Below are 21,216 nucleotides of genomic sequence, written 5' to 3' on the forward strand. Positions count from 1 at the left end.
TTGTGCCTCCAGAGGCCCTTGCACACATCCACAGACCTGTCCAGTCTTTCTGGCCTGTGAGAACCCTAGTCACTGTTTCTCTCTTCTGTCTCAATTTTCTGCAAATTCATCTGCAAAATGGACTGGCAGAGAGTGCAAATTCATCTGCAAAATGGACTGGCAGAGAGGCTTCAAGTTTTCAAGCTTGCCCCCCCCCCCCCCCCAGCTCCGGGTTGTGGCAATCCCTGATGGCTAGGACCAAGGTCAGGGTTAAATTTGCTTCTGGGCCTGGAGGTGACAGAAGGACCACAAAACTGGAAAGGTCTGAGTGGCAGGTTTGGAACGACTCTGAGATTAAATTCTGCCTAGGACCCTCTAACATGTGGAGGGAGGGGCTGTTTTCCCGTTTGGGAGAACATTTAAGGAACCCCAAGTATCATCTCTCTCCTGACAGGCGAGGGAAGAGCCCAGCTGACTACTTGACAAAGCACACAGTAGGAGGCACCTGCCCCAGACTCTGACCTCTGCTACCCCGAGAGCAGCTGACCTGGGATAAACAAGCTTTGTTGTTGTACAGTTAGTGGTTACTTTGTAATTCCGCCAGCCCTCCATCAAAACACACCTCAGAGCCCGGGGGTCCAGGGAACTGGAGACTGAACTCCTCTCACTTCACCTGTAATTCTAGATTTCATCTCCTACCGATCCCCTCCTTCACCCTGTCTTCCGCTGGAGGGCTGGGAGAACTCCCAGTACACCAGGAGAGAGAAGAGTGGGGAAAGGGGGTGGGGAAACTGGGAGGTGCAGCGCAAAGCTTGTAGCTGGCGGGAGTAAAGGGAAGCCATAGGCTTCATGGCTGGTTTCTGGGAAGAACTTTCGACATTGGTGAAGATTTAAAGACACCCAACTCCCAAGCGTAGCAGCCTGAAAAGCGCGGAGTTCTGAATATTTGCTTCATACAAGCCATCGTCCTTTCTGAGCCTCAGTTTTCACATGGGTAAGTGGTCAGGGAAAATCACCGAGCCTTTAGGAGTACTGTGAGGACCAAGTAGGCAGCCCTTGCTAGGCTTGACCACGGCGATGGCAGAGGCGGGTCTACGGATACTCGGGCGCGGAGAGCACACTCGCAGACACACTGGCACAGACACCGTGGCAGGACGTTTGCAAGTTAACGACTTTAAAACAGCGGTTCCATAGCCACTTATTGGGGACTGGGATTTGGGGTCCCGGAGGGAGGGGTTAAAGGAGAGGGGTGGGGCGGGCGCGGCCACCTATCAGAGCCCAGCCCGCCGCTCACAATAACCCGCCCCCAGCCAGCGCCCCCGACTCCGCCACCGGCGTCCCAGCCGAGAGGTGTTCGGGCAGCTCGCCCGCCGCTACGCCAGCTCAGCCCGGCAGGTAAGCGCCGGGTAGCCCTAACCCAACTGGCTGGAAGGTTGGGGACCCGTGTCCAAGTCCCTCGGTGGCCCCGGCTCCGAAACGTCCCCTCCGCGTCTGACACCCCAGAAGGTGCTAGCTGAGTCCGCGTGTCTCGCTGCGCGTCCGTGTATTGGGGTGGCCTTTGCGTCCTGGCTCCAGGACGCGGTGAGCAAGTGGCCTTTCTGTCGCCGTGCCCTCGTTGTCGAAAACTTAGGGGGAGCAGCTAGAGACCAGGGCGCGGCACTGCCACAGTAGGGCGGCCAGGCTCAGCCCGGGCCGCAGGCGGAAGATGGCGTCCGCACCTGTCTCCGCGAGGACCCGAGAGTTAGCATCTGTCCCTCCCTGGAGGATCCTGGTAGTTCACACCTGTCCCCGACAGAACCCAGCTTCGCTTCTGTCCCCTCTGGGACCCGAGGACATACATCTACGAGGGGCAGCAGAAGGGCCTTCTTAGGCGACCTGAGTAGTTCAGACCTTTGCTTCCCCGAAGCTCCTCGCCACCTGCCCGCGCCCAGGCGCAGGGACCGGGCGGGCATCCGAGGGTCTATCAAGGTCGCCCGCATTCCAGCCACAACCAGCACTGGGGGCTCAGTACTTGCGTCACTTTTGCTGTCCTCTCCGGCCCTGTAGCCTTGAGGATGAGGCTGCAGGTGGTTTTGTAAACTTAATTGCTGTTCTGAAGTGTACTGAGCCACCCCTGCAAAGTGTTGTTGTTTATTGTTGCTGTCGCTGCAGGTGATAACACTGTTTCTGTGGTCTGGAGCCAGCTGCGTACCTACTTTGGGGAGTGCGGGTTGAGTTATCAGTGAACCTTAATTTTAACCTCCGGGAAGCAGGCCTCATTTCAGATAGAGTAACAGGCTTATGTCCCAGCAGTCACATAGAGCTGGCGCCTTCAAAGGCTGGAGAGTTTTCTTAGAAGCCAGAACAACCCCTCTCCCCGTGACCTACTTTCTGTTCTGACTGTGTAGCTTTCCAGAGGCTCCTCCGCCATTCTGGACCTCAGTTTGTTGAGTTTCTGAAATGCATCCTGGTGTAGCCTGGTGGGGAGGGACCTCACCCAAGAAGCGGCTGAGCTACTCAGCAATGCTACGTTGAGGCATGCGTACTGTTGCCACTTTACAGACATCCACTGAAGGGTCATCTGGGGCACTTAGCTGCCTTTGGATCTAGTGTCCTGCCTAGGACAGGTGGCACTCCTGATCTCCCACCCTTGCCCCTCTCCATGACTCACTCTTCCCACCCCCCACCCCACTCCCACCCCCGCAATTTTCTCCCCTCTATACTCTTTATTTGTTTTGAGGCATAGTCTCATGTAGCCTAGGCTGGCCCCCAGCTCACTATGTAGCTGAGGATGGAAACTCCTGATTTTCATACCCTCACCACCTGACTTCTAGGATTCCAGGTATAGTTATTGTGCCCAGTTTATTTGTAGCTGGGGATGGAACTCAGGGCTCTGTGCGTACTGCCATTTTTCTTAAGTAAGGCCTCACTATGTGGCAGAGGCTAGCCTTGCATTCTCAATCCTGACTGCCTCCGGAGAGCTGACTCTTAGTTTGCTTTCTGTTGCTAGTAAGCTGCAATGCCTCAGGTTGAATTAAGTTGTAAAGAAGTGAAATTTATTCTGGCTCACGATTCTGGGTTCATGTAGGGTTGAGGGGCCATATTGGGTGACGCCCTCCCACTGGCAGAAGACATACATTGTGCATTTTACCCACCTCCCAAAGGTCTATCCTCTACACCTCACAGTGAGGTTGAGTTCCCCCCCCCCCAAGTACCTCACAAGGGGGACTAAATGTCAACACTCCAAGCTTTGGAGACCCCCCCCACACACACATACACACATCATATCTAACCACAGCACCTTCCCTTCAAGGTCACAGAGCTGACAGTGACCTTGGCCGCTGTTTCTCTGTTGTTCCTCCAGAGTTAGGTTTTCAAGGTTGTCTGTGTGTTTGCTCTTTAGTATTTCAGAGACAGGGTCACACGTTATAGCTCAGGCTGTCTTTGAACTCTCGATTCTTGTGCCTCTGAGATCCTGGGGTTATGGACCTATGATACTTATTTTTTTTAATTTTCTTAACTTAAATTGTGCATCTTGCCAGAGGATGCTGGCTTCCAGCCTGAGCTTGAAAACACAGTGTTGCCAGGCGGTGGTGGCGCACGCCTTTAATCCCAGCACTTGGGAGGCAGAGGCAGGCGGATTTCTGAGTTCGAGGCCAGCCTGGTCTACAGAGAGAGTTCCAGGACAGCCAGGGCTACACAGAGAAACCCTATCTCAAAAAATAAAAAAGATAAAAAAAAAAGAAAGAAAGAAAGAAAGAAAGAAAGAAAGAAAGAAAGAAAGAAAAAGAAAACACAGTGTCACTTTCCCAGTTGGTGACAAGTTCACTTAACTTACCTTCTAAGCTGTCCCCCGGTAACATTTTAAAGTTGCCTTTTGTTTTGTTTCCAGACACCTTCTCTGACAACCCCTCCACGTCTGCCCTTGCTGTCATCTCACCCGTTAGTTGTACTGTCCTAAGCCCTGGGATGTCTGAAATAATCTCATGTATTCGTGTCCTGACCTTCTGTAGCCTGCAGGTACTGTGAGACAAGGAACATCAAATGTTAGGTCTAGGGTACCCATTATAGCCTGGACCCTCTCTGGATGGAGGGGTCACCTGCATGCTGGTCACTGTAAAGTGGTTGATATACAGTCACGTAATCACTGCTGGATTCACTGAGAGCAAAGAAACCAGAGCTCATGGACTGGAGATGTAGCTCAGATGGTAGAGAGGCTGGATAACACACACAGATTCCTGGGTTCAGCTCCCAGCACTGCATAAACCAGGGATGGAGGACAACACTAGCTAGCACCCAGGAGGGAGCAGAAGTTCAAGGTCATTCATTCTTGGCTGCATATTGAGTTGGAGGGCCAACCTAGAATACAGGAGACCCTGTCTTGAAAGAAAAGAAACAGGGTACAGTTCGCCATCCTGTCTTATGTTCTCCTTCCACCTCTCTTAGTAGAAGGGCAGGGGTATTTGGAAGGCCATACTGGCCAGTGAGACTTCAAGCTGTCCTGCCACAGACAGAACTTCCCCCTCTCCCTGGAAAGCATCCTGTTTTCAGTGAATCGCTTACATTCATGGACAATTAATGGCTCTTGCTTCCTCTGCGGCTGGCGGAGCGAATCCTGCCAGAGGAATCGCTGTTTTGCTCTCTGCCCAGAACAATTCTGAAGCTGTTTCAAGGAAGTGCTGAACGATGCCCGGCTTTTGTTGGTAGTGGCCACCAGGAAGCCAGCAGTGGGTCTGGACTGGACGCATGTGGCGGTTTCCTTTCTCCTGTCCTTGGTTGGCTGAAGCCAAGCCTTAGGAGAAAAGTGTTAGCAAATACATTCCAGGCCCGTTTCTTGGCCCTGAAGGCAGGCGGCAGAGGGCAGGGCACAGGGTGGCACAGAGAGGGCAGCTGATTTACCTAGTGTCAACACTGAGTTGTGACAACACAAAACATTCTCTGGGCACTGCCAAGCAAACCTGTTTTTCTGGAGATGGGAGAAAACTTGGTGCCCAGTTACCCAAGCTGAGAGGAAGATTACCATGCCGGGAAGGGCAGTGAAGGAGAGCCTGCCTGACCATCTGGTGGAAAGGCTGTGTGCTGGAGACCACGTCAGGGTCATCCACGCAGGGGCACTGTCCACCCCGTCCCCGTGAGCTGCTCATTCTTGCTGTTTTTGCAGAGAACCTTGCCTGGGTAGACAGACAAGCAAACATTTAATGAGGCCATAAAGGGCCAAGTGCCCTATCCAAGTCGGGGGTCCGAAGCTGCTGGGACAGCAGAATGAGGGGTAGTTGATTTCTATCAGGAGCAGTTGAATTCTGTCCTGAAGACAGAGGACTGAAAAGCAAGCAGGTCCCCTGGCCTACTTGGGGCATGGAACGCTAAAGGTGTAGTGAAAGGGTCTAGGTAAGAGCCCAACACCACCGGAAGGAAGGGAGAGGATGGAATCCGCCTTCCAGAGGAACCCAGTCAGCTCTGGTGCTTCCTCTTCATGCTCAAACATTCCAGAGCATACGAAGAACCTAGAAGCTGAAAGGGGAGGAGGTAGCTTGCTACTCAGGCCTTCTCTAATGGGGACAGAAAAGCACAGAGTTCTGGTGTGTGTGTGTGTGTGTGTGTGTGTGTGTGTTTGTGTGTGTGTGTGTGAAAGAGAGAGAGAGAGAGAGGGAGGGAGGGAGGGAGGGAGGGAGGGAGGGAGGGAGAGAGAGAGAGAGAGAGAGAGAGAGAGAGAGAGAGAGAGATTGATTTTGATTCTAGACTCAATCAGGCAATCAGGAGAATTGTTACATCGCTATATTTCCCCTTCAGACTGGACAAAGCCTGGCCTGGCTCTGGTGTACTGCCCAGGTGCTCTACCACAGAGTTGCAGTCCCAGACTGGAGTATTCTCAAAGAGGATTAACCAGGCAAACATACCTCCGAGCCTCTGTTCCCTGAAAAGGAATTAGGGGTCCAGGAGGCCTAAGGGAATCTGTCCAAAGTTACACAGAACCCAGAGGTTCAGAGGGCCTGTCTTGACAGGGGAGTTTCCCTCAGAGAAATACGTGTTAAACAAAACACTTGCAGGTTCTCTGGTCATGTGCCTGGCAAGAGGGAAACAGAACCTGAGTGGGTGCCTTCCCGATACACAGCTGAATGACCTTATGTGTCTTTGTGCAATCTTCAGGGGCACTGGAGGTGAGGGCAAATTAGGGACCTGGAGAGCAACTAGGTGCTGGGGTCCAGGATGATAAGCAATTAAATGCCCTTTGTCCAACATTTAAGCTTGGGGCAGAGGATGGTTCAGTTGGCAGTGGGCTCCATGAAATGAAATTCTCCATGAAATTCTGGGGTCTTTTCCCAGTACTGCAGAAAACATGGTAGAGTGTATCTGGAATCCTAGCACTCACAAGGTAGAGACAAGAAGATCAGAAGAAGTTCAAGGCCAGCCTTAAACCCAGGGTACTTAGTCTAAAACAACAAAAGTTTACATTGGCTGTCTAAGCTAAGGACTGCTCCCTGTCCCCTGGCAATCACTTCTGTAAGTTCCGTTGCCCTCTTCAAAGGTTTGCTTCTAAATCTTTCTTCTGTGAGGTCTTTTACAGATAACTATGAATGGCTCCATGACCCGTGAAACGTGAATATTTGTATCCAGGGTAGGCCATCCACAACCACCTGTAACTACAGTTCCAGGGGACCCGATGCCCTCTTCTGGCCTGCAAGGGCACTGCATGTGCAGGTGCACATACATACAGGCAAAACACAAGAAATAAGATAGATCACTCTAACAGCGCCTGTGCTCAGGGGCAGCGCTGAAGTTGTCGGTGACAGACACAGGCCACACTGAGGGTTTGAGCCTGTGGGGTTACTTCCAGGCCACCACTTTCCGAGTTACTGGACAACACCCACAGACAAATGGTCCCTTCCTTTCTCTTTCCTCCCTGTCTTCCTTCCTTTTCTACTGCTTCTGTGTCACTGCTGGGAAATGAGCCCCACCCACCCCACCCCCAAGCAAACTGTTTTGGATGTCTGCAGGTTCCTGGGAATGGGGTCCTGAGTCCGGATTGGGGAAAAGAAAATACTTTAAGACAGCCATCTCTATTTCCCACCAGTTTGAGCCATTAACGGGAATTGTTGATTTTCTTTGAATTGGTGTTGGATTCCACAGGCATGGAATCAGAATGACCGATGGTGGACGCATCTGTGGTAGAAATGCCACGCCCCTTCTATGGCCTCCCTCCTCCCCCATCCTGATAGCTCTCTTCCTTTGAGAGATAAGTTTGTGCGTGTAGGTGTATCTATGTCCTGTGTGTGTATGTGAACGGACAGGTGTGTAGAGGCCAGAAGTCAGTGATGGGTGTCTCCCTCAATCACTCCCTACATTTTGGGGGACAGAGTGTCTCACTAAACCTGGAGTTCACCGATTTGGCTAGACTGCCCCCGGGCAGTGAGCCCCTGGGGATCCTCCTACCTCGGCAAGAGTCAGGCCAAGCCCCAGCAGCCCAGGCTTTTGTGTTTTGCTTTGGTTTTTTGTTTGCTTGTTTGTTTTTGTTTGCTGAGACAGCCCTGGCTGTCCTGGAATTTGCTCTGTAGACTAGGCTGGCTTCAAACTCAGGGATCCATCTGAGTCTGCCTCCTCAGTGCTGGGATTAAAGGTGCACGCTGCCACCACACAGCACAGCTCATACCAGGCTTTCGTATGGAGGCTGAGAATTCGAACTCACTGCCCACTCAGTTTCCCCAGGCTGCTGGGTACCTGCAGGATGCCTGGAGGAAGTCACATGGCGCATACGTCTCAACGCGCATGCACAATTTTGGTAGCTGTCGCTCCTTCCCGAGAGAGTGAACTTACCTGTTTGGAGTGGAATATAGGGGCTTTGGTCACTTGCTGGTTGTGTTTCTGACTACCTCGACTCTGCTGATTCAATGGCTCAGCTTTAATGGAAGCCCTGGTCGGTGACAGAAAGTGGGTAACAGTGTGTGTGTGTCTTCTCATCTTAGCACCCCTGTAGTAGTCAGTCCTTTCCAGGATATTCTGTCAGTTAGGGACAGAGAGGTTAGGTGACTGGTCTGTGGTCACATAGTAGAGACAGAGTAGGGTCTGTCTTCCCCATATGTTGTTCCCAAGTTGGATACACTACTGGCACGGGACATTCCAACTTCAAGGTCCAGGACTGGGATGGTTCCTGGGAAGGGCAGTAAGGAGTTCTAATGGTAAAGACCAGAAATAACATCCCCCAGCGACCCAGCCAGGTGACCATGTAGCCCCAGACAGACCCCATCTGCTCCTGGTTTGAACATCTGTGAGGTGGGCAGCAGAGTCCTGCCTCCTTGGTGTCAGGGACACCTGACAAGATGTAGCATGGGGGTTACTGCCAGGGACTGAAGCCACCCTGGTGCCTGCAGGGCCGAACTGGCCAGATCTGTCTTTGCTCCTGGGAGGGAGAGAGCATGCCCGGTTTCCAGATGAGCCTGTGGTCACGCAGCTGAGGGCACAGTGGGTCACCAAAGACAGGCTAGCCTGTGGGGGATCACTGCATTGCTCATCTGTGGCGTGGTATGGTCAGCTTGGATTTGCATCCTGACTTCATTGGGTAAAACAGGGCTCGGAACTGGCAGCAGGTACTTCTACCATGAGCACGTAGTAAGGTAGGTGTGGGCTGCAGCCTGGATGGAGACTTGGGTAGGTGTGTTCTTTCATGGAAGGATCCTTGTCAGAAGAAAAGGAAGGAAGGAAGAAAGGAAGGAAGGAAGGAAGGAAGGAAGGAAGGAAGGAAGGAAGGAAGGAAGTAACCTTGTTAATAAAAACCAGTGCAGTTTCCTGGGGGTGTCACACTGGGCCTTCTGGGAATACCCAGCCTTCATTTATTCTCTGAACAAACACCTGCTCCGTGTCAGGTCGTATGTTGGAAGTGGGACACAGACACTAATAGCAGTCCTGTTTTTCAGTTGCTCACTCTCTACCGGGTCTGTCAACATGGGTTGTATCCCTGGGCCCCTACACAGCCTAGAAGCGAGAAGACATGAGGCTCAGTCAGTTTACTAACCTGCCCAAGGACACCCAGCAGCCTGTGTCCATGCTCTAAATCACAAAGGAAACAGCAATATCCACTAGAGTTGGACAGAGGTCAAGAGAGGCAGAGAACATTTGTGAACTCTGAGGGCTCCTAACGTCTGAGAACACGATACCTGAGCTGAGCTCTTCCGGACACATAGGAAGGACTGATTTCCTGAGCATGCGCAGATGGTGGTCACTGCATTTGCAAAGGTCTAGGGTCATAGCATGGCCCAGTTCCTGGGTGTGGTCAGAGCAAAGGCCAAGGCTGAAAGAAAGAATAAGTGTAGCGTGGCACTCGATAGGGATGTGTGTGAGGGGGAGGAGGGTCTGGGGATCCAGAGTTGTGGTAGGTCAGCTCTGAGGCTTCTGCCTGGTGGGGGTCTGCTAGAGATGAGCCTGGGAGGGGGTGGGGCTGGTAGGATGATTGACAGCAGAGCAATGCCTCTGCAAGGACCCTCCTCTCGGGACTCTACCCAGCCCTGGGTCACGTGTGTTTGCCCTCTGCATTTTGATTCTTGACCTTAGGTGGACACAGAGGCTCATGGGAAGGGCTTAGATGAACTGAGCTGGTTTCTGATGGCGGAAGGAGAGTTACGCTGGACGAGTTACACTGGACACAGAGGGAGCAGATCCACACACAGCTGACCCTTGCTTACACACCTCTCAGGTTCTAACAGGGGCAAGCCCTAGGACTCTTAATGGAGCCCCAGCAATGCAGCTGCCTTATCGCCACTGAACAGCATGTAGGAAAATTGAGTCCTGGAGATGGGAAAGGTGAGTTGAGGTTAGTTAGGATGGTGATGAGGTCAGAGTGAGGACTGTCCTGGGCCCATCAAGACGTAAGCTGTGGAGTCCAAGAGGGTTCTAAGGAAGCCAGAGATGGGTGTCTGACCCTCCTGCAGGGCTGGTTCTCTCAGGCCTCTGGTATCAGCAGCCACCTGGTGCTGGAGATGCTTGCAGCTCAGCTTGTCAGGGCAGGGTCAAGGTGAATGCTAGGTGTCCAGTTTCAGGGCTGAAGTTCCATCCCGTTGTGGCCCCTGCCTGGGGTGGGTTGGGAACATGGGTCTGCTCTGAGGTGGAGCTGAAGGTAGAGAGGTGAAAGCTGGAGTTTGGGGAGAGAAGGAAGAGAAGGAGGGGACAGATGCAAATTAGGGCCTGGCCTGCTTTCCCAGGGAAATGGTTTTGCATGCTGAGTCACCCCTGGCCTGAGCCTCAGGGCATCGAGGTTCTGGACATAATTCTACAAGGACCACCCAAAAGGCCCACACTCACAGGCACATGCAGACACACACGTTTGCACACGCTTCTGCTAGTCTGTACCACGCCAAGACACGTTGGCTATAAGCATGTCCGTGTCTCTCTTTATCTGCATCTTTGATGGTATCTATTATTATTTTATGTTTGGTGTTTTGAGATAAAGCCTCAGGTAGCTCAGGATGTCCTCTAATTTGGTATGTAGACCAGGCTGGCCTTAAACTCATGATCATCCACCTCTTGAGTCGGGGGATTACAGCCTGTGCCATAACACCTGCTTCTTTCCCATCCTTTACGTAGGAGCTTTAGAGTTCTGTATGAAGATCTTACAAGGTTAACTTGACCTGAAGCCTTCTTTTTCCTCTTCCTTCCTTTTTTTTTTTTTTTTTGGTTGTTTTGTTTTTTGTTTGTTTGTTACTGTAAAAAATGCATTTGTGTTCAACTGGTTTTTGGTTTTGTTTTGTTTTTTGTTACTGTAAAAAATGCATTTGTGTTGGGCTGGTGAGATGGCTCAGTGGTTAAGAGCACTGACGGCTCTTCCAGAGGTCATGAGTTCAATTCCTAGCAACCACATGGTGGCTCACATCTGTAATGGGATCCCATGCCTTCTTCTGGTGTGTCTGAAAACAGCTACAGTGTACTTACATATAATAAATAAATAAAAATTTTTAAAAAAGGAAAGGATAGCCAAAAAAAATGCATTTGTGTTCAACTGGCTTTTTTGGTTTTTTGGTTTTGTTTTGTTTCCATACGATCTCACTATGCAGCCCTGACTGGCCTGGAACTCACTATATAGACCAAGTTGGCTGGAACAAACTCACAGAGATCCCCCTGCCTCTGCCTCTGGAGTGCTGAGATGAAAGGTGTATGCCACCATGATTGATCAGTGAAATCCGTTTGGCTTGGTGTATGGAGCTAGTGACTTTGGCGTATTGACCTATGTTTGTTTACTCTGATATTCCACAGTATGATGCTACAGAGACACACACACCTGCTGACCTGTTAAGGAGGCTTAGCAGGAGGGAGGAGACCCCCCAGGTGTCCTAATGCTGAGCCTAGTCCTTGCCCCCGTGCAGGACATCTGTGGCTTCCGAGTCCTGCCTTCTATGTCAGCCCTACTGTCTCCTCCCTGCCTTTCAGTAAGCTGGCAGCACAGTGACAGGGTCATGAGGTCAGGCTGCCCCTGTGAGATAGATGGTGGCATTGCTGGCTGCTGGCCAGGGTTGGGAATGGCTCCTATGGAGTCCAAGCTCAGCCTGGGAAAGGGTCTGTCATGGCCCATCGAGGCTCTGAGTGGCTTCCAGCCAAGCTAGCTAAAGACAAGCTGGCATCTCTGTATTCCAGATCCTTGCTCTCCCCTTTTCTTTGTAACTCCTGGCAAGTACTCCCTGGGACAAATGTGGCAAGAGTTTTGAGGTACCTGTTTGAGCACACGGGTGATTCTGGGGGACCTTGCTCGGCCCCCTTCCACAGGTCCTGACCTGGGGGTTTAGGGGTCTTGCTCCTACTTTATAGTCTTGCAGCTCTGTCTGCAGGTGTACTGAGCAGGTGGAGCCCCTGTCCCTCCCGCTGTAGTCCACAGCTTCTGCCTCCAGGCAAAGGTGTTGCCCAGCAGGTGCTGTGGCTGTGGCTGTGTTTACGCTTCTTATCCTCGCAGCCTGGCTCCTGCAGCTCCTGTGAGATTTGAGCTCTCATCAGGAACAGATGTCCACCTTTTCTCCACCTTCCTCTCAGGAAGGGGAGACAGCCACCTCTTTGTTGAGACAGAAACTCTGGACGTGTATTCTTTTTCCACTTCTGGAAGGGAGAACAATGGTACCCTTATATGGATTCTCAAAGCCTGGAGCTTGCAACGCCCTCATGCCTGCTGTGGCTGATGATGTTACCTTGAGTGCACTAGGCTCCTTGAGCCCTCGCACTTGAGGTGCACTGCTGACAGTCACCTGTCTCAAGCCCTGAGACACCTGGGGGTCCCAGATTATGTTCTAGTCCCCCAAGTGCCTAGACTTCCAGCCGTCTCTTTCTTTAGTACAGGAAGTGACGGTGAATGGAGACCAGTGTTTAGTCTCGTGCCCTCTAGAGGATGGCTTTGTGCACTGTGCCTGCAGTCACTCCGCTTTACGATGGACATTAGTCTGCCTGGGAAACGGACGGGAAGTCCTAGGTCACCATCCATTCTTGGCTCAGTATGAACTTTTTTAAGACCCAGTGTTTGTTCTCTTTGAACAGAAAGTCACTTTCAGGGTGGTTCTTGTGTGTCTCTGTGTGTCGCTGGGGATGAAGCCGGGGTCTTGTGCATGCTAGGCAAGTGCGCTGCCCCTCACTGGATTGCTGGGAGGTTAAATAAAGGAATCTTTACAAGCACTTTGACCACAGCCTTGTGCAGGGTAGGGAAGCAGGCCCAAGCCAGCAGGACCTTTGTACCATCTTAGGATTGTTTGGGATTTAAGCTATCATCTGCTTATATATAATGAGATATATTAAGGGCTGGGTTCTGGAAGATGGCTGTTGATTTCCTCAGCACCGGAAACAGAAAGCCAAGCTTGGCCATGCCTGCCTGCAACCCTAGAGCAGGAGCAGCAGAGACAGGAGGATCGCTGAGGCTTGCTGCCCAGCAGAAAGGACTCCAGGCCCGAGGGAAGGACCCTGCCTCAAAAAACAAGCGGAGGACAACCAAGGAAGACAGCAACGTATGCTGACCTCTGGCCTTTTCATGCATACTTGTATACACACTCACACACACACACACACACACACACACGCGCACACACACAAGGAAATAGCACAGGGTCCAGGTCAGAGCCTACTCATGAATTCAGTTACCCTTACCTCTCCTACGCACTTTCACATATGGGCTGAGGGTAATTTATATGAAATATTACATAATTCTGTGCATGGGATAAAGTTCTCACACTCTAAGCCATCAGACATGTGGTATGATATTGGGGCTCAAGGTTTTGAATTTTGGATTCTTAGGGCTGCTCAATGCCTTCTTTTCATTTTTCTTTTCCTTTCCTTTCTTTCCCTTTTCTCTTTCTTTTCTCTCTCTCTCTTTACTTATTTCTTTAGTTCTCCCTCTCCCCCCCTCCTCCCCCCTCTCCCTCGTCCTTCCCCACCCCCCCCCCCCTTCTCTCTTAAGAAAGGTCTCTGCTTCCTGAAGCCCTGACTAGACTAGAAAGTACTAGACTGGCCTTGAACTCAAAGCAATCCTCCTGCCTTAGCCTCCTGAGGACTATCTCAGGCTACAAGTGTTTGTGTTGGGGTGTTAAGATCCACACCATCATTGGTTGCTGGGTACTATGTGGGGTGAACTACGGGAAGTCAGAGTCTAGCCTGTCTCATGGGGGTGGAGTCATTACAGATGTGGAGTCACCACTGGGAGCTCAGGAAGCCTCTGACCGCAAGAATTGGAACCTGAATGGGAATTTGAACCTACTGGGAAGGCAGGGAGTGGGTTACTGGCTTGCTCTACTGCCCCGTTTACTGTCCTTGGCTGGATGCTGCAGCTCTGAAGCTCCAGGCTTCACCTCTACGTTCATGACAGTCAGGAGGGGGCCTGCCCTGGCTTGAATTCTTGAATTAATTCATTCTCCCCACCCCCTTTCTCCTTCTGTTTTAATTGTCACTTTCTTGTAAGGAGGTATAGCTTATGATAAGTTTATAACTTGTTAGTTTTAGTCAGGCAGCAAGTTGCTGCTAGTTGCTTATTCCCAAGTGATCTGCAGACAATTTCAGCTGCAAGGGTCAGAAATACCTGTGGACTGGACAGTGGGTTTAAGCCATTAAATGGACCTTGGTCATTTCTTAGAAAAGGTACACTGTAACTTCAATAGATGGCATGCGGGAAGAGTTTGTCACACCGACTAGTTCCCATTTAGGTAGCTCTCTGCCAGTCTCAGCTGAGGTGGATTTGTTCACTTAACTGGCCAAGCTTGCTTTTGTGAGCAGCTTTAGATCCGAAGTGCCCTCAGCAATGGTCTCCGTTTGCTGCTGTACAGAGATGCTCTGCTCTTCAGGTTTCCACCCGTTTATTATCATATGCTCTTGCCTCCTGCGGTGCATCACGGCCAATATAGAAATATGGTGGTCCAGGGGACTCTTTACCTCCTTACGTGCTCTGTATAGCTAGAGAGACCTCCAAGGCCACGGCAATATTATTCCTCTGAACATCAAAGAGATAACGGTGCTTCTGGACCACTCCATGCTGGGCCTTCTCTATGTGGGCTGCCTCCTGGATTTGTTTGATGGTTGGCTGCTTGACTCCTTCTAGTTGAGAAATTATTAAGTTTATGAACAGATTCTCCACTAGCGGTACCATGTTTCTTAATCACATATTGTGACTCATTTATCATAATTATCATTGTCACAACGAACCCTCCTTCTGGTTTTGTATAGAAGGTCTCTGAGGTGATCACATATATTTCTTTGGGTAGGAAATACAAGATAAGGGCTAGAGAGATGGCTCAGCAGTTAGGAGCACTGACTGCTCTTCCAGGGGTCTTGAGTTCAGTTCCCAGCAACCACATGGTGGCTCACCACCATCTGGAATGGGATCCGATGCCCTCTTCTGGTGTGTCTGAAGACAGCAACAGTGTACTCACATACTTACTTAAAATAATGTGTGTGGGGGTCTTGATGGACCTCCATGAATGCTGGTGCAGAAGAGATCCTGGCAGGAGTTGAGGGATGGTTAGAGAGCAAAATGAAGCCTCTGACAAGAGCTTGAGGGAAAGGGGGCTGCAAAGCACTACGTAGCCACCTTGGTTTGGGAGATGCGAATGTGGCTACAAAAGTGTTCAGAGGAAGGACTGACCAGTGTGGGATCATGGAGGTCTCTCATCTCATTTTGCCCATTTGCCATAATTACTCCACAGGAATAGCAGACACAAAAGGGGAGGGGAATAGTGACCCATCCCTTTAATCTCAGCCTTGAACTTGAGATCCGTTTGCTTCTGCTTCCTGGTGCTGGTCTCCAGAGACAGTTCCAGGACATCCAGGGCTACATAAAAAACCTGTCTCAAAATCGGGTGGGGGGCAGGGAGTGTTGAGGGCCTTGGCAGGGAGTGTTGAGGGCCTTGGAGGAGGCTCAGTGTGGAAGGTGCTTTGCTTTGCAAACCTAGTGACCTCGGTGCGATTCCTAGAACCTGTGTGAACACAGAAGGAGAGAACAGACTCCACAAAGTTGTCCTTTTACCTCCCCATGGCCACTGTGCCATTGTCCCCTTCTATCATACACACACACACACACTTAGACTAAGAAAATAAGTAAGTAAACAAGGAATAAGGCTGGAGGTGTAGTCCAGTGGCACACACTGTCCTGTCTTACATGAGGTTCAGTTTCCATCTCCAGGACGAAAACAGTAAACCCCGTGAGTTGTGCTCTTCATAAAGTCAGGGCTGAGGACCCCAGGGACAGAGCTGGAGCCCTGAGCATCTGCTCACTTCAGAGACCCAGGACTTGGTGACTTGCTGAGGCACATAGCCTGTGTAGAGCAGGACATTGGAGGGACTGGGAGAGTCGAGAGTTGGATGGTGGCCCAAGCAGCTCAGAAGAAATGGTCACAGAGGCAAGAAGGTTATTCTTACATGTGGAGCAGCAGAGTCTGACATTCTTCCTTCCCCCATTACTAGGGTCATGGCCCATGTTTCTGTCATAGATGGTCAGAAAGAGAAAAGTGACAGTCACTTTTTCTATCTCACCGGAGCCTTCAGGCATGAAGACCTGGAGTCATGAAGAACTTTTATGTATATCCATGTTTGTTTGTTTGTTTGTTTGTTTGTTTTTTCAAGACAGGGTTTCTCTGTGTAGCCCTGGCTGTCCTGGAACTCACTCTGTAGACCAGGCTGGCCTCGAACTCAGAAATCTGCCTGCCTCTGCCTCCCAAGTGCTGGGATTAAAGGCGTGTGCACCACCGCCCGGCATATATGCATGTTTTATGTGTGGGTGTGTATACATGTGTGTGTATGTATGTACTCGTGTGTGCACACATGTGGAGGGAAGAGGTCAACATTGGGTGCTGTTCTCCCAGGAGCTGTTCACCTTGGGTCCCCTCCCCCCAAAGATTTCTAATTGTGTATTCAAGGCTGTTGTATACATATGTGTGTGAGATTTCGGGTGCCCTTGGAGGACAAAAGAGGGCTTCTGATCCCCTGGACCTGGAGTTTGTAAGTGGTTGTGAGCTGCTGATTTGGATTCTAGGAATTGAACTCTGGTTCTCTGCAAGAGCAGTACACACTGGCTCTAATTGACTAACCCCTGCCTCCAGCCCTGACTTGGGTTTCTGAGACAGAATCTGGAACCTAGGGCTCACTGATGAAGTTGGGCTGGCTGGCCTGCAAGCCCCATGGACTCTGTTTCCAGCTCCCCAGGACTGGAGTTCCGAGCATGTAGCACTGTGCCCTGCCGTGCGTTCTGGAGGTCTTAAGTCAGGGCCTCATGCTTGTATGGTACAGACGAGCACTCGATGGTCTAAGTTTCTCCCAGCCCTTGGAGAAACTTGGTTGGATGCTCAGGTCTGGTGACTGGGTGGTGGTGTGCAGAGCTTTAGCTGGGCAAACAGCATTAGCACGCTCTGTGACAGACTGGGGTGGGGCCAGTGGGGAGTCTATTCAGATTCTTTGAATGTCCTGATCTTCAAGGGACAAGGACAGAGGACCAGAAGCCTGTTGAAGCTTTGTGGCCTGTTTTGGGATAGATGGTCTCGCTTATGTGAAATCAGGAACACTCAGATACCAAGGCCCTGCAGTCCCCAGGGGCTTCCTCTACCCCACATACCAAGTGCCTACTATGGTCTGTTGTCCTGAGCCCCAGTAGTCACCGTTGCATAGTTCTGAGGGTCTAGTCACACTCTGCCTTATTTTGTCCTACAGAAGACATGTCGGAGGCGAGACTAATGGCCAGAGACATCATCAAGACTCTTCCACAGGACCAGGTCCCCCAACCTTCAGTGGCCTCTGGGGCTCCCAGCATGAAGGAGCCTGTTGGGGGAGAAAATGTCAGTTCTGTGAGAGACTTGGACCTCATGGAGTGCCTGGAAGGCAGGTAGGGCCTGACCAATGACCAGTGCCCTCCACTGGACCTGGGTTGAAACACTACCTTCTAGATAGAGGGGGGTTGGAGGCAGGGTGGGAGAAAATAGGGCAGGGAGCTCCAGGAGGTGCTCCTCACCCCCACAGGGCTCCAGTGTGTTTCCTGGGTGTCTGGACCAGCACAGTGCAGCCTGAAGCTGGGCCATCTGGTTTCACTAGCAGAGGGCTTATCTGTTGTTGCCTCTCTGTCTAGAAGACAAGGTCCCTCCCTGCTCAGGCTCTGAGACCCACAAGTCACTTCCCAGCAGAAAGAGAGCAGCTATACTGGCCAGGGCGAGTCCTTCTGCACACAGGCAGGTCAGCACAGGCTCTTCATGTGCACTCTCAGCTTCAGGGCTTGCTGTCACTCTGGCCGTGGAATTAGGATGGAATTAGTGTCTCCTCACTCTCTGCTCCATTCCTGAGTGAACTGAAGCTAGGGACAGTGTTTTCCTGGGGGGGGGCGGGGCCGCGGGGTCTCCCAGGGAATAGGCGGGACTAAAACCTCTCAACCCGGTTGCCAGGCAACCCTTCCAGGTTCCTCGAACCCTTGTGACCAGCAGAATCAGGAAGAGACCCAGGACACAGGTGGCCCTCGAGATCCCCTCCGCAGGGACTTTCCAGTGAGCCGCTTCGTTGCTGGTGTGGAATGTGTGGGCAAACCCCAGGAAGGGCTTAGCCAGACTGGTTTCAGTGTGTGTGTATTCACCACACAAGTGTGGCTCCTGTTTCAGTGGAGAATTTTTATTGTTTCAAAAGATTTATGTGCATGAGTGCTTGCCTGCACGTACATCTGTGCACTGTGTACAACCCTGGTGCCTGCAGTACTCAGGAGGAGGCTGCATCCCCTGGAACTGGAATTATAGGTGGTTGTAAACAATCACGTCTTCTGCCAGAGCCAACACGTACCTTTAACTGCCAAGCTACTTCTCCAGCCTGAGATTTCCTCATATTGAAGGCATGCACTTCAATATGGTTTACTGCTCTCCAGCTCACCTTCTGGAGAAGGTGTTTTGAGTCTGGGAACCAGGGATAGGTCTTGGAGCAGGAGGATGTAGGAAGTTTGTAGGAAGCAAACTGAAGGGGGCTCCAAACACCCCTACTTGCTTCTCTCTACCATCCAGGGCTACCACTAAAGCCCACCAGGTAGGTAGGCCCTTCCCCAAGACCCAAAGGAAACTTCAGGTGTTTTTCTGGGGTGAGCCGTCCCTGACTTCCAGTCAGGTTCACAAGACACTCCCTGACTTCCACAAGAGGCAGACATGGGGTACAGGCTGAGATAGGTCCCAGGTTGGCCCCTCTGCCTAGTATCTTAGTAGCCTGTGGCTTATCCTGCGGGGGCACATTTGAAATGGCTTTTACTCATATAAGTGTACCCATGGATGAGTGGGACACCAGGAAGGTTTGCTGCTGACCTCCCCCCCCCCCCAGTATCCCACTGCCTTCCTCTTGCTGGGTCCTGAGTCCCATAGAAACTGGGCTGGGTGTGTGGTATGGCCTCCTCAGCTTAACCACACCAAACTGCTGTATGCCTTCCTGCAGAAACCAGGTGGCCCTGAGGCTGGCCTGCATCGGTGATGAGATGGACCTGTGTCTGCGGAGCCCCCGTCTGGTCCAGCTGCCTGGGATTGCTATGCACAGGTAACCAGCTGCCCAGGTGGAACCAGACAGGGCTGGGCCCCAAGGGAGCCCTGCAAACCTTGGAAGAGAGCATGGAAGTTCTCAGGCAAGCTTGAAACCCCTTGCCTTCCAGCCCCCATGTGGGTCCCCCAATTCCCCCTCTGGCCTTAGCAGTAGATCAAGCACCATCCAGGCCCTTTCTGTTGCCCCTCAGGCTGGAGAGTCCTGAGAGATCCCAACTCACAAGGCAGTGAGTTTGGCCCCAGAGGCTCAGGGGCCTTCAGAGTGGGAGCTGCTCCTTGGGGGTGGCTCTGGGCAGAGGCAGAGGAGCACAGGGGCTCTCTGTGGACCATGCTGTAATGGGTCACACTTGTACACTTCCAGTGCCTATCCGGCTATAGTAACCATCTTGCTCATCTCACGTCTTCCAGACTCGCTGTCACCTACAGCCAGACAGGTGTCAGAGGTATTTTCAGAAGCTTGATTGGAAGCCTCACCAACCTCAGGGAAAATATCTGGTCCTGGAGAGTCTTGACTCCTGGTGCCTGGGTAAGAACCTTGAAGCCTCTAGTCCACGTGTCAGCCTTCCCATAGGGCCGCCAGCAGTTCCTTAGCCATGCTGTCTAGTTAGCCACAGTCTCCACCCCTCTCTAGAGTTTTTTCCCCATCTCTTCGCACTACTGTCCCATCCCAGCAGCCTTAGTGTGTGCAGCAACAGCTTGACTGGCTGGTGAACTGAGGGATGGTTCAAGTACACACAGGCCACAGACTTCCTGCAGGGAGCCCTCCTCTAAAAGTTGATGCTCTTAGTCTTGGTCTCTGGGTCACCTCCCCTGCTCACCCCCATGTTCACACTATGTCCCAGGTCCCCCGGTTGTGCATAGAGTCCCCAAGAGCTGTCTCCTCACCCCGGGTGGTCCCTGGGCCTCACTCACCTTTCCCTCTTGGTCCCACAGGTGTCACCTGATCAGGACCCTGGGCAGCTGTTTCCCATGGTGCTGCTGGTCCTCTTGCTGCTGGGTGGGGCCTGGCATTTGCAGCTTCAGTGAGGTGCAGCTGGGGCAGGGCTGGCCTCTGCCCCACAACCCCTAGAGGTGCCGGCACCCTAACCATGCTGTTTTCTGACTCCCTTTTTTTTTTTTTATATTTAACTCAGGAGAGTGCTGAGATTTCATACAGGTTTTCTGGGTTTTTGTAAGGCAAATGAATTCACTATACCTCAGGAGCATTACTGGCTAAATGCCCCTGAGGCCTGGCTGGCCCTTCTCTCTTGACCCCCTGCTACCTTCCTCTCTGCAGGCTGGTCCTGTGGCCACCAGTGGGGGGAGTGCTGGCCACACCCCTGTCTGTGAAGCCTTGAGGCACAGAATCTACTGGACTAGATTCCTTTGGGGCGGAGAGTTCAATAAAGTGTTGTTTCCAGGAGAGTTCAATAAATGTCTCCAGCCAGCCTCCCCTTAGATCCTCTGCAGGGCTGCTGCGGTATTGGATGTAGATGGTGGGGGGAATTTAAAGTGGCCTCTGCCCCCAGTCCTGTGCACCATACCTGTACCCAAGGGCCATAAGAATGCCTCCCAAAGTTGCTCCACTCCCCCCAGTTTCTCTGTGTAGCCCTGGCTGTCTTGGAACTCACTCTGCAGCCCAGACTGGCCTTGAATGCAGAGATCTGCCTGTCTCTGTGCTGTCATGCCTAGCTCCACTGCACTGTCGTGTCCCCTTCTGCCTGACATCCTGATGGGGAAGTCTGTCCGCCTCCTGTGTGCGCAGGTGCAGCTCTCTGAAGAGCTGTGGTTTTGGGGTGTGCTACACAAGGAACACCAAGAGGAGGGCCAGGCCTCCCACTACTAGGTTCCATACCTCCCCCAGGCCTGGCCTATTATCTTTCTAGACCAACCGGGGCCTCCACTTGGTTCCAGCAGTGGAGCCTGGAACTTTCGTTTCCATCTGCCCATTCCCATCTGACACCAAAACAGTGTTGTCCCCCCCCCCCCCAATGACTACCAGTGGCTGTGACCACTTCCTTTGGGCTCCCAAATGCCTTGTGTCCTTGAATTGTCCCACACTATCCAGTTCTGGGTGAGGTGCTTGTTTTGAGGTACCCACCCCTGCTGTCCTGAGCTCCCCTTTCCCACCTTGGCCTTACCTAGCAGCCCCAGTGCCCTTCCCAGGAGGATGGGACCATGAAGGAAATGCCTTCCTGGGAAAAGCCAGTTTTGGAGATGGGGCAACCTGGCATCAAGACCAAGGGTTAGGAGAGCGGCTGGTGAGATCTCGGCCTGAAGGACTGTGACCAGAGGT

The 21,216-nt window shown here is 51.9% G+C and overlaps 1 protein-coding gene across 1 annotated transcript; it reads left to right on the forward strand.

The window, feature by feature from the left end:
• The first annotated feature begins 1,281 nt into the window (after positions 1 to 1,281).
• Positions 1,282 to 20,351, forward strand: Bik (BCL2 interacting killer). Its single transcript, XM_028788781.1, has 5 exons — positions 1,282 to 1,374; positions 17,101 to 17,272; positions 18,841 to 18,939; positions 19,350 to 19,467; positions 19,875 to 20,351. The coding sequence occupies exons 2-5, from the start codon at positions 17,106 to 17,108 to the stop codon at positions 19,965 to 19,967; spliced, it is 477 nt and encodes a 158-aa protein (XP_028644614.1). The 5' UTR covers positions 1,282 to 1,374; positions 17,101 to 17,105; the 3' UTR covers positions 19,968 to 20,351.
• Positions 20,352 to 21,216: the final 865 nt, after the last annotated feature.

Source organism: Grammomys surdaster, unplaced genomic scaffold, assembly GCF_004785775.1.
Source record: "Grammomys surdaster isolate TR1022 unplaced genomic scaffold, NIH_TR_1.0 125767, whole genome shotgun sequence".
NCBI lineage: Eukaryota > Metazoa > Chordata > Mammalia > Rodentia > Muridae > Grammomys > Grammomys surdaster.